The 13,357-nt window shown below is 40.6% G+C and overlaps 1 protein-coding gene across 1 annotated transcript in view; it reads right to left on the bottom strand.

Moving 5' to 3' along the window:
* Positions 1 to 13,357, bottom strand: part of WWC1 (WW and C2 domain containing 1) — a 189,512-nt gene that overhangs the window by 87,440 nt on the left and 88,715 nt on the right. The window contains exon 3 of the mRNA XM_037740631.1: positions 3,858 to 4,061. Within this exon, the coding sequence (XP_037596559.1) occupies positions 3,858 to 4,061 (204 nt within the window). The remainder of the gene's footprint in view (positions 1 to 3,857; positions 4,062 to 13,357) is intronic.

The raw sequence follows: 13,357 nt of genomic DNA, 5'->3' as shown, positions 1-13,357 counted from the left end.
AATATAAAAAGTACTGTTTCAAGCACTTTACATTTGTTAACATTTGTTAACTAATTTAGGCCCCTTAACACTCCCATGAAGACGATATTATGATTAGATTGATTTTTCAGATGACGAAAACTGAGGCACAGAAATGGCATAACTTGCGCAAGGTTACAACAGCTAGTAATTTGCATATCCTGGATTTGAACCAAAAATCTGGGTACAGAGTCCACAGTCTCAAAATATTATGTGTTTCCTATCAATAAGACTATTTATTGAACCATTTAATATGTTCTAAAGAAATAGTACCAAGTCTCTTACCTAGACCAGTGGTTTGGGTGATGACACTTAGGACAAAGTCTGGAGACACTTTTCATTATCACAACTTGGGTGGGGGTGCTACTGGCATCTAGTGGGTACAGAAGAGGGATGCTGCTCAACACCCAACAATATGCACCCCCCACAAAGAAGAGTTACCCAGGCCAAAATGTTAATGGTGCTGAGGTTAAGAAACTCTGACATGAACCCATGAGATGAAGGTACTAATAACATTTCCACCCAACTGGCTCAGTCAGTAGAGAATGAGACTCTTAATCTCAGGGTCACAGATTCATGCCCCACATTGGGTGCCAATAATTTAAAAATTATCTAAAAACAAAATTCAACAGTTAAACATAGATTCTGAGACTTAAAGAGGGAGTAGGTTCCCCTAGAGAACACCCAGGCCATCTGACGTCAGAGTCCAGTTGCCACCTCCCACCATGGTGCTTCTCATTACTGATCTGCTCAGTTTATCTGACACTGGAGTTTTTTCCTTTTTTAAATTTATTATTTATTTATTTATTTATTGAGACAGAGTCTTGCTCTGTTGGCCAGGCTGGAGTGTAGTGGTGCAATCTTGGCTCACTGCAGCCTCCACCTCCCAGGTTTAAGCAATTCTCCTGCCTCAGCCTCCTGATAGCTGAGATTGATTACAGGCATGTGCCTCTGTGCCCAGCTGATTTTTGTATTTTTAGAAAAGAGATGGGGTTTTACCATGTTGGTCAGGCTGGTCTCAAACTCCTAACCTCAGGTGATCCACCCACCTTAGCCTCTCAAAGTGCTGGCATTACAGGCGTGAGCAACTGCGTCTGGACTTAAAAAAAAAAAAAAAGAAAAAAGAAAACTTCTTTATTTTTTCAGACAGAGTCTCACTCTGTCACCCAGGGTGGAGTGCAGTGGCGCCATCTCTGCTCATTTCAACCTCTGACTTCTGGGTTCAAGAGATCCTTGTGCCTCAGCCTCCCAAATACCTGGGACTACAGGTGCATGCCATCACACCTGGCTAATTTTTTATTTTTAGTAGAGATAGGGTTTCACCATGTTGGCCAGGCTGGTCTAGAACTCCTGGCCTCAGGTGATCTGCCTGCCTTGACCTCCCAGAGTGCTGGAATTACAGGCGTCACCGTGTCCGGCCGAGTTTTCCCTTTTTTCTTTTCTTTCCTTTTTTTCTTGGACCTTTTTTGGAATAAACGGCAGATATGTTGTCACATGCATCTTCATAAAACCTATGTGACATTCTCCTACATATTCATAACTCCATTATTACAACTCAGGAAAGTCTCCAGTTGTCTGAGAATGTCTTTTATTGCTGCTTTTCTACCCCATTTCAGACTCTAATTGAAGGTACAAACATTTCATTTAGTGGTATGCTTCAAAAAAAAACCTAGGCCAATTGCCTTATAGAATAATCCATATTATGGATTTGTCTGGCTGTGTTCTTGATTAGATTCAGATGAAACATTCTCGTGAGGGATCTTCCATGATGTCTTTATTGCATCATACCGGAAGGCATCAATGTCACTCGGTCTCATTATTGGTCATGCTAATTTTACCACTATGTAAAGTGGTGGCTGCACAACTCTCCAGTGTAAAAGTACATCCTTCTGAAATTAGTGAGTGTTTTGTGGGGTAATAGTAATTACCTGCATGTAATTATGGGTCCATGTAAATAACCTGTCTCCCAAAACAGGAAGGTTTGTTTTTATACAAACCTGACACTTTTTCAAACTGTAGAACTTTAGAGAGAGAGAGGAAAAAAAAATCACTTTGCTACTTTAAACCTGAGGTTCAACAGGGACAATAACATCCCCCTTCCAGGACTGTCTTAACTATAAAGCTATGGAGTGAATTGTGTCTCCACCAAATTCATATAATATATTGATGTCCTAATCCCCAAAGTGATAGTATTTGAAGATGAGCCTTTGGGGAAATAGGCTTAAATGAGATCTTGAGGGTAGCGTCCTGATGGGATTAGCACCCTTACAGAAAGAGGCCCTAGAGAAGGCAGTCATCTGCAAGCCAGGAAGACAACCCACCCCAGAACCCAACAATGCTGACACCCGGATCTCAGACCTCCAGCCTCCAAAACTGAGAAGATAAATGCCTACCGTGTAAGCCACCCAATCTATGGTATTTTGTTATGGCAGCTCGAGTTGACTAAGACAGATTAAGTGCTAAAACCTTCCTAAGAATCTCCAGAACATTACTTGACACAGAATAGCTAATGAATGTAATACAGTTCTTTTCTATAATCTCTGAGATTCTGGGGGTTTTCCTGAGCTACTAAGGAAAAAAGGCAGGGCTGGGACAGTAAGTACCCTGGCAGGGTTTGTCCTGTCTTGGTAGCAGACAGAACTTCTCACAGTGAGGGCTTTACATTAGAGGAAACCCCATCTCTACTAAAAATACAAAAATTAGCCAGATATTGTGGCACACGCTTATAATCCCAGCTACTTGGAAGGCTGAGACAGGAGAATTGCTGGAACCTGGGAGGTGGAGGTTACAGTGAGCTGAGATTGCACCACTGCACTTCAGCCTGGGCAACAGAGTGAGGGTCTGCCTCAAAAAAAACAAAAAACAAAAAACAACAAAAGAACACGGGGACTTTGGCATGCTTGCTCTCCTCCTTTGGGTACCAGGGATAGGAAGATAGGAGCCCCGCCCTTACCAAGTTTATATTCTAGTGGAGGAAATACTGATAACACACAAGCAGATGTATTGTGATGCATGCTATGAATAAAATAAACAGAGAGCTATGGCCAAGACTAGTGTTGAGGAAGAGAGGCTTCTGATAGAGCTGTCAGAACAAGCCTCTCAGAGGTGATGGCTTGAAGGATGAGACTTGAAGGATGAGAAGGACTTAGCCTTGCAAAGGATGGGGGAAAAGCATTCTAGGAAGGGGACTGGCAAATACTGAGGCACCGAGGTGGAAAATTGCAGGGTGGGGTAGGGGAGCAGAATGCAGGGCTGGGGACTCAGTGCATCTGGAGCCTAGTGAGGAGAGCATGAGATGAGGCTGAAGTGGCTGGCAGGGGCCTGGCCATGGAGGGCTGCGTGGGCCATGGAAAGAGTGTGGGCAAGCCACTGAAGGGCACTGGATTGTTTTACAATTGCGGTAAATAGACACAACATAAAATTTACCATTTTAACCATTTTTAAGTGTACTATTCAGTAACATTAAGTACATTTACACTGTTGTGAACATACTACCATCCATCTCTAGAATTTTTTCTTCTTCCCAAACTGAAACTCTGTACTCATGAACTAAGAAATTCCCCACTCCCAATTACTCTAGTCCCTGAAAGCTTTTAAACAAGGAGATATGTAATCCAATTGTCATTCTGAGATGATTACAAATGAAATGAAATGAAATGCAAATGGCAAATGAATCACTGACACAGGTAGGAGCAGGAAGAGCAGTAGACAAGATGGTGGTTTGGGCAAGGAGTAGAGGTAAAGAAAAATGGGCAGACTTGAGAAGCAATATTGGCAGAATGCAGTGTGGCTGTTCTCTGTTGGTGTTGGTGGGGGTGGTGGTAGTGGAAGGTACTCACAGCTAACTTGGGAGCCCAGCTTGTGCTCCCAGACGGCATGTAGTTGCTGGTACTCCTGCTGTGCAAGCTCCAGGCGCTGCTGCTTCACCTGGTAGATCTCCTTTTGTGCACTCAGGGCCTCCTGGGCCACCACCAGGTAATCCTTCAGCATGTGTTCCTGCTCCCGCCGCCATTGTACTCGAGGATCCTCAATCTGAGTGGTTTCTGGAACAGACCCCAGAGATTCTAGGTCAGCATCTCACAAATATCTGTTGGGCTGGTGGCATGTGGAATCCACTATCAGAAAACAAAAAGCAAAATGCATAGACAAATCACAATAAATATAAGTGGGTCAAACTCATTTACTAAATGACAGTGATTCTCCATTTGGAGTAGTCAAACAAATAATAAGCCATGAGAGGCCAGGTGCAGTGGCTCATGCCTGTACTTTTGGGAGGCCAAAGTAGGCGGATCACTTGAGGTCAGGAGTGAGACCAGCCTGGCCAACATGGTAAAACCCCATCTCTACTAAAAATACAAAAATTAGTCAGTGTGGTGGCAGGCACCTGTAATCCCAGCTGCTCAGGAGGCTGAGGCAGGAGAATTGCTTGAACCCAGGAGGCAAGGATTGCAGTGAGCCAAGATCATGCCACTGCACTCTAGCCTGGATGACAAAATGAGACTCTTGTCTACAAAAAAAAAAAAAAAAAAAAAAAAACAAACTAAAAAAAAAAAAAAAAAAAAAAAAAAAGAATAAACCAGGAAAAATTTCCAAACCCAATGTCAATCTCTCAGAATAGCCGGAAGAATAAGGACCATGTTAGAGTACTAACCTAAACAGAGAGGCTCAAGGACATTAGAGATGCTCAAGGTAATCTCTTTTGGTAAAGAGTAAAGGAAAGAAAAATAATTAATGTTTCAGAGGATGTGGAGAAATAGGTATCCCATAGCCAGCTGTTAATGTAAATTAGAACAGCCTTACTAGAAGGCTATCTGACCATTCTCCCTATAGCAATTCATTATAAAAAGTAGGCTGGGCGCAGTGGCTCACACCTGTAATCCTTGCAGTTTGGGAGGCCGAGGTGGGTGGATCACCTGAGGTCAGGAGTTCAAGACCAGCCTGGCCATCATGGTGAAATCCCATCTTTAAAAAAAAAAAAATTTTTTTAAGTAATTTAAATTCAGTCAAACATATATTTGCACAAAACCATGATAATAATAATATATTATGAAATAGCAAGCTTGTCATTCTGTGATAAGTGCCGTTCTGAGTACTTTACATATGTTTACTTCTTTTTTTTAATTTGTATTTTTAAATTAAATTTTTTTTTTACATAGAGATGGGGTTTTACCATGTTGGCCAAGCTGGTCTTGAACTCCTGACCTCGTGATCCACCCATCTCGGCCTCCCAAAGCGCTGGGATTACAGACGTGAGCCAACGCGCCCAGCCATGTTTACTTCTTAAATCGTTATACTAACCTTATAGATTCTATTACTAGCCCCGTTATACCAATGAGAAAACTGAGGCATAGAGAGGTTAAATAACTTACTCAAAGTCACACATGAAATAACTGTTCAAATATGACAAACGAGATATTGTACAATCAGCATCATGTGGTGAATCCAGCCTTCAGATAGGTATGCACGCTATAGTCACAGGATGCACTATTATAAAGATAATGTCTTTGAAGAAAAATTAATAATATGGAAAGGTGCTTATGATATGCAGGCAGGTCATAAAACTGAATAAATAACTGTATCAAAATCAATATGCACATCCTCAAAAAGATGAGAAAATAAGAAAAAACATCAACAATCATCTTGGTGGGAGGATATTTTATTTTTTTTAAAAAATTATGTGTACAAAAAACATGAAAGATAATAATCTGAAAAAAAGTAGCTGACTACATATGAAAGAGGTTAAAATAATGTCAAAGAATCAATGCCCATGGACCATTAACTCCTCCAGTCAGCCACAGTTGTTGGGTGGTGTTAGGGGTGATTGACAAACCAGAAATTGTACAATCAGGGCCATGTGGTGAATACAGCCTTCAGGTAGGTATTGCTTCTGAACTGATTACTGGTATGTAAAAATAGAGACATGTATTCATTAAAATCCTGTTTCATGGATTTTCTTAATCATTCAGAAGTTCTGAACACCTTGGGTTCATAATTGGCCAGAAATCCCAGCACTCACCTGTCAAAACCTGGTCTGCTTCCTTCATTTAAGTCATATGCCCAGCCCTGGGAACATTTGAGTTTATGCCTCCCAGTCTAGGCCCTTTAGCTCTCATTCCTCCTAAACAGGTCCATTGGGCATCTCCAGTGAAAGAAAGATCAAAGCAGCAGCAGGGCCAAGTTCTCATTCCTGCAATTATCGCTGTGTTACAATGGAAGGGCTGTTTAACCTCTCTGAATCTACTTTTGTATCTATTAAAGCGGGTAATGAACCCTGCATCACTACTCCCCAGGAAATAGGAAACTAAAGCACTTGTGCCCAGGTAAAGAAAACAAATGATAGTGAAAGTAAAACCCAAACTATTGCCTAGGACCAGTTTTTGTTGTTATTTTCTTTTCTTTTTTTTTTTTTTTTTTTGTGATGGAGTCTCACTCTGTTACCCACGCTGGAGTGTGGTGGCGTGATCTCAGCTCACTGCAACCTACGCCTCCTGGGTTCAAGTAATTATTCCTGCCTCAGCCTCCCGAGTAGCTGGGATTACAGCTATTTGCCATTTTTGCGTATTTTTAGTAGAGACAGGGTTTCACCATGTTAACCAGACTAGTCTTGAACTCCTGACCTCAGGTGATCCACCCACCTTGGCCTCCCAAAGAGCTGGGATTACAGGCATGAGCCACCATGCCCAGCCTAGGACCCATTTTTGAATTGTCTTTGAATAGCAATTCTATAAGCTTTTCCTCCTTAATTCTGAGAAAGAAAGTAAGGTCAGAAGGCTGCTGACAGTGGCTACAAAAAAACTGCCCCTCATGAGGAAAGCTTTCCATCCCTCCAAAGCAAGCGAGAGGCAGGAACAACTGCAAAAATAATACAATGACAAAACAGAAAAACAAGGGGGAGGTAGAATTTGTAAAACTGGGCTACAGAACAGCTGCTGTGGGTTCCCATCTCCCATCAGCAGCTGCGGATTCCCTCGGCGTTTGGGACTCATGGGTCTCCCTGAGGAATCTGCACTACACCTCCAGCTGGCACAGGCCACAGAAAAAAAGCAGCTCAGCCTGTCTTGAACAGGCTGGCAATGTTTCTTCAGGTTTGTAACTTTTTAAAGATCTGCTTTTTCATTAATGAAAAATACAAAACAGAAAACTCCCACAATTCCACCATGACAAGTTTGTGAAATAGGAGTTTCCCCCCTCCAATCCCATTGCCCAGAGGTAACTGTTGTTGAGTTTCATACAGATACTGTCTTCTGATTATATATGAATTTTTGGTTATACATACATGCCTGCATATACAGGGTTACTTTAATGTAACATGGACCACGCCATATATTTTGGTCTGTGACTTGCTTTCATCTCCAAATTATACAGCATGCTCATTTTTGCCGGTAGGTACACCATCTTTTAAACAGCTGTACAGTGTTCATTTCTATGGTATTTGGGTTTATTTAACCAGACCTTGAGGGGAAATATTTGAATTGTTTTCAGTTCTTTTGCTGCTACATTCAATGCTGCATGAGGTTTCTCAAAAACATGTGTCTATGAACTTGTGCTACTAATTCTGTGGGATAGATTTCTTAAAGAGAAACTACTAGATCAGAGGGTATACATACTTATATTTTTAATAGATATTACCAAATTACCTTCCAACGGTAGATAATTTCTGTTCTCAAAAACAGCCCATAAGAGTGCCTCTCCCCACAGATTCTCAGTGAAATTGCTTTAAAAAAAAAATCAGTGCCTCATCTGGTGATTCTGGGTCTTTGCTGCATATTAGAATTAGCAGAGAAGCTAAACACACACACACACACACACACACACACACACACACACACACACACACACACACACACACACCCCAAGCCTGAATTCTTCCCCAGAACACTTAAATTAGAATTTCCAGGAGTGGGGCTCAGGTATTGACAGCTTTAAAAGCTTCTCTGGGTGACTCTGGTGCAGACATAGCCTAGAGTCCCTGGCTGAACATTAGAATAACCTGGGAGAAATTTTTAAAAATCTTGATCCTGCTCCTGGACCAATCAAATCCCAATCTCTGGGAGTGAGAATAAAGCAATGATGATTTACAAAGCTCCTCAAATAATTCCAGCGTGCCACCCAAGGTGAGAACCAGTGTCTATGCACGTTGGAATCAGCTGAGAGATTTCCACTGAATTGATCTACAGTGTGAAGTGGGCATCAATTTGTTACATTTCTAAGAATATTTCCTTTACCTCAACAATCCCTTGGATGCTCCCAGGCAATCTCCTCCACCCACCCGCTCTCCCAGTTTGCCTGTTTTAGAACTTCATATGCATAGATTCACACAGTATATGCTCTTAGGGCCTCAGTTCTTTCACTGAGCATAAGATTTTTGAGACTCATTCCTGTTGCTGTATTTGTTGTACATTTCTTGTTATTGCTGAATAATATTCTATTCTATGAATCTATCACATTGACTCTGTGATAAATTGTTAGTTTGCTTCCAGTTAGGGGTTATTATGACTAATACTCTTTGTGTAGGCACATTTTCATTTCTCTTGGGCAAAAATACCAGGGGTAGAATTGCTGGGTTATATAGGGCAAGTATATGTCGAATTTCATAAGAAACTGGCAAACTTTTCCAAACTGGTTGTACCATTTTACATTCTCACCAATAGTATATCAGAATTCTAGTTCTTCCACATCCTTGCTAGCAATTGGTATTGTTATTTTTTTCTTCATTTTAGTCATTATAGTGGGTATGTAATGATACCTCATTGTAGTTTTATTTTTTGAGATGGGGGTCTCACTATGCTGTCCAGGCTGGTCTTGAATTCCTGGGCTGAAGTGATCCTCCAGACTCAGCCTCCCAAGTAGCAGGGACTACAGGCATGCACCACCATGCACAGCTAATTTTCTATTTTTATTTTTATAGAGATGAAGTCTCACTCTGCTGCCTTATGTCTCACTATGGCCGGTCTTGAACTCCCGGGCTCAAGTGACCCTCCACCTCAGCATCCTGAAGTGCTGGGATTACAGGCATGAGTGAGTGTGCCAGTTGCTTCTTACTGTTAAGTTGTAAGACTTCTTTACATACTTGGAATATGGGTTCTTTGTTAGATATATGTTAGGCAGATGCAATATTGTCTCCTTATCTGTAGCTTGCCTTTTAATTTCTTAATAATGTCTTTTGAAGAACAAAGGTTCTTAATTTGATGAAACCAAATTTATCAATTTTTCTTTTCTGGTTAGCGCTTTTTATGACTTGTCCAAAAAATCTTTGCCCATCTTAAAATCGTGCAGATTTTCTCACGTTTTCTTCTAGATGTTTTATAGTTTTAGCTTTTATGTTTAGGCCTGTGGTCCATTTTGAGTTTAATTTTACACATGGTATGAGACAAAGGTAGAAGCAGAGGACTTTTTTTTTCCATATGGATACCAGTTGTACCAGCAATTGTTGAAAAGATTATCCTTTAGGGGCACTGGGCCTTTTATAAGTTCTTTACATGGTTCTAAAGAGCTGTGTTGGCTGGGTCCAGTGGTTCATGCCTGAAATCCCAGTACTTTGGGAGGCTGAGGCGGGAGGATAACTTGAGGTCAGGAGTTTAAGATCAGCCTGATCAACATGGCGAAACACTGTCTGTACTAAAAATACAAAAATTAGCCAAGTGTGGTGGCGCATGCCTGTAATCCCAGCTACTCAGGAGGCTAACGCAGGAGAATCGCTTGAACACAGGAGGTGGAGGTTGCAGTGAGCCAAGATCATGCCATTGCACTCCAGCCTGGGTGACAGAGCAAGACTCTGTCTCAAAAAAAAAAAAAAAAAAAAAAAAAAGCTGTGTTAAATGCTGTTAGTTCTGAATTGTCACACTTTAAGGGGGTCCTCCCACAGCCCAGCCCTTCTGCTGACACAACCCTTGCTTAAGCCCATCTCACCAAAATAGATAACTTTATAACTGGCAGGCCCTTAGAGATCACCTTGGCCACTACTTTTTAGTTCTTGTTTTAATTAAAAGTATACATAGATACAGTTTAATAATGCAGCCCACTATAAAATTTCTTAGATAAACCATCTCCCGGCGGGGTGGAGAAAAAAAAAAATCTCCCTCATATCCCTCCCTCCAAAAGACAGCTACTTCCCAAACTTGTATCTGCTTTAGTGCAGTTGTCATTGAGAAGCACTTCTCCACTTCTTCCGCTCCATGCTCTAAACCTCTCCCTATGAACACACTCCACACACATCCTCCATGCAGCACACAGCGGCGCACTCCTGAGCTCTCCATACACCCACCCCTTCCTGCGCTCGTCACACACCTGTTTTCTCCACACTGCATACACACTCACGCAGCTAACAATACTGCATTTTCCAAGGGCTTCAGGAACAACAAAAGCAATTCTCGTAAAAACATCTGGAGAACATTCAACCTTGTTACTATGCAAAGGCGTGCAAATTCAAAACAATGAAGTAAGAGTTTAAACCTATGACAAATGCGTCAAAAGAAATGAAGATAGCCCCATACTGATGAAGCTCTGAGGACACCAGGACCCTTATGGCTTGTGGCAATACAGGCTGATATAATCTGTTGGAAATATTCACCAATCTAGGAATATATACTAAAAGCTCCCAAGGTATTTATAACTTTGACTTAAAAATCCTATACTTGGAAATGAATCTTCAGGAAATTATCACAAAGAAAGCAACATGCATAAAGACTTTTCCCTGAGTGCTATTTAGTGCAAATAAATAATCAATGAAAACAACCCAAAAGGTTGGCAATAGGAGCATTATGGTACTTCCATTATGTGTTTTATATTTCCCTTTTTAAAAAATTTTAACTTTTAAGTTTTAGATTCGGGGGTACATGTGCATGTTTGTTAAGTGGATGTATTGCATGATGCTGAGGTTTGGGGTATGATGGAACCGGTCACCCAGGTACTGAGCATAGTACCCAACTGGTAGTTTTTCAACCTTTGCCCCCGTCTCCCTACCCTCTCTAGTAGTCCGTAGTGCCTATTGCTGCCATCTGTCATGTCCATGAGTACCCATTGTTTAGCTCCCACTTATAAGTGACCATGGTATTTGATTGTTCTTGTGTTAATTCGCTTAGAATAACGGCCTCCAGCGGCATCTATCTTACAGCAACGGACATGATTTTGTTCTTTTTAACGGCTGTATAGTATTCGATGGTGTATATGTACCATATTTTCTTTATTGAAGCCACCGCTGATGGGCACTAACACTGACGCTGTGTCTTTGCTATTAGGAATAGTACTGTGCTCAACATAAAAGTCCATGTGTCTTTTTGGTAGAATGATTTCTTTCCTTTTGCATATACACATAGTAATAGGACTGCTGGGTCAAATGGCAGTTCTAAGTTCTGTGAGAAATCTCCAAATTGCTTTCCATTGAGGCTGAACTAATTTACATTTCCACTGACAGCATATAAATGTTCCCTTTTCACCACATCCTCACCAGCATCTGTTGTGTTTTGACTTTCTAGTAATAGCCATTCGGACTGGTGTGAGATGGTATCTCACTCTGGTTTTGATTTGCATTTCTCTGATGATCACTAATGTGAAACATTTTTTCATGTTTGTTAGCCTCTTTTATGTCTTTTGGGAAGTGTCTGTTCATGTCTTTTGCTCACTTTTTAATGGGGTTGTTTTTTGCTTGTTGAATTTTTTAAGTTCCTTGTGATTCTGGATTTAGACCTTTCTTGGATGCATAGTTCACAAATATTTTCTCCCATTCCATAGATTTTCTGTTTACTCTGTTGATAGCTTCTTTTGCTGTGTAGAAGCTTTTTAGTTTAATTAAGTCCCATTTGTCAATTTTAGTTTTTGTTGTAATTGCTTTTGAGGACTTAATCATAAATTCTTTCCCAAGGCCAATGTACAGAATGGTGTTTTCTAGGTTTTCTTCTAGGCTTCTTATAGTTTGAGGTCTTACATTTAAATCTTTAATCCATTTTGAGTTAATTTTTGTATATGGTAAAAGGTAGGTGTTTAGTTTTATTCTTCTGTATATTGCTAGCCAGCTATACCAACACCATTTATTGAACATGGAGTCCTTTCCCCACTGCTTATTTTTGTCAACTTAGTTGAAGATGAGATAGCTGTGGGTGTGTGGCTTTATTTCTGGATTCTCTATTCTGTTCCATTGGTCTATGTGTCTGCTTTTGTACTAGTATCATGCTGTTTTGGATACGCAGCCTTATAGTATAGTTTAAAGTTGGGTAATATGATTCCTCTGGCTTTGTTCTTTTTGCTTAGGATTGCTTTGGCTGTTTGGACTCTTTTTTGGCTCGAAATGAATTTAGAATAGTTTTTTCTAATTTTGTGAAAAATGATGTTGGTAGTTTGATACGATTAACATTGAATCTGCAGATTGCTTTATGCAGTATGGCCATTTAAATAATATTGATTCTTCCAATCCATGAGCATGGAATGTTTTTCCATTTGTTTGTGTCATCTGTGATTTCTTTCAGCAGTGTTTTGTAGTTCTCCTTATAGAGATCTTTCACCTCCTTAGCTAGATGTATTCCTGGGAAATTTTTTTTTTAATGTGTGGCTACTGTAAATGGGATTGTGTTCTTGATTTGATTCTCAGTTTGAACATTATTGGTGTATAGAAATGTTACTGATTTTTTTAACATTGATTTTGTATCCTGAAACTTTACTGAAATAATTTATCAGTTCTATAAGTCTTTTGGCAGAATCTTTAGAGTTTTCTAGGTATAGAGCATATCATCAGTGAAGACAGATATTTTGACTACTTCTTTTTCTATTTGGATGCCTTCTATTTCTTTCTCTTGCCTTGATTGCTTTGGTTAGGACTTCCTCCATTATGCGTTAAAATGTATTAACATATCCTTTTGATGTGTTAAAAATGACAAATATGGGCCAAGCATGGTGGCTCACACCTGTAATCCCAGGACTTTGGGAGGCCCAGGTAGGTGGATCACCTGAGGTCAGGAGTTTGAGACAGGCCTGGCCAACACAGTAAAACCCCATCTCTACTAAAAATACAAAAATTAGCTGGATGCGATGGCGCACGCCTGTAATTCCAGCTACTCAGGAGGCTGAGGTAGGATAATTGTTTGAACCCAGGAGGTGGAAGTTCCAAGTGAGCCAGGATCGTGCCACTGCACTCCAGCCTGGGGACAGAATGAGACTCTGTCTAAAAAAAAAAAAAAAGACCAATGCAGCCGTAAAAAACGATGTGTTCGTGTCCTTTGTAGGGATATGGATGAACCTGGAAACCATCATTCTCAGCAAACTGACACAGGAACAGAAAATCAAACACCACATGTTCTCACTGATAGGTGGGCATTGAACAATGAGAACACATGGACACAGGGAGGGG

This window comes from Cebus imitator, unplaced genomic scaffold (genome assembly GCF_001604975.1).
Source record: "Cebus imitator isolate Cc_AM_T3 unplaced genomic scaffold, Cebus_imitator-1.0 Scaffold86, whole genome shotgun sequence".
Classification (NCBI taxonomy): Eukaryota; Metazoa; Chordata; class Mammalia; order Primates; family Cebidae; genus Cebus; species Cebus imitator.
This window is presented reverse-complemented; position numbering and strand designations above follow the sequence as displayed.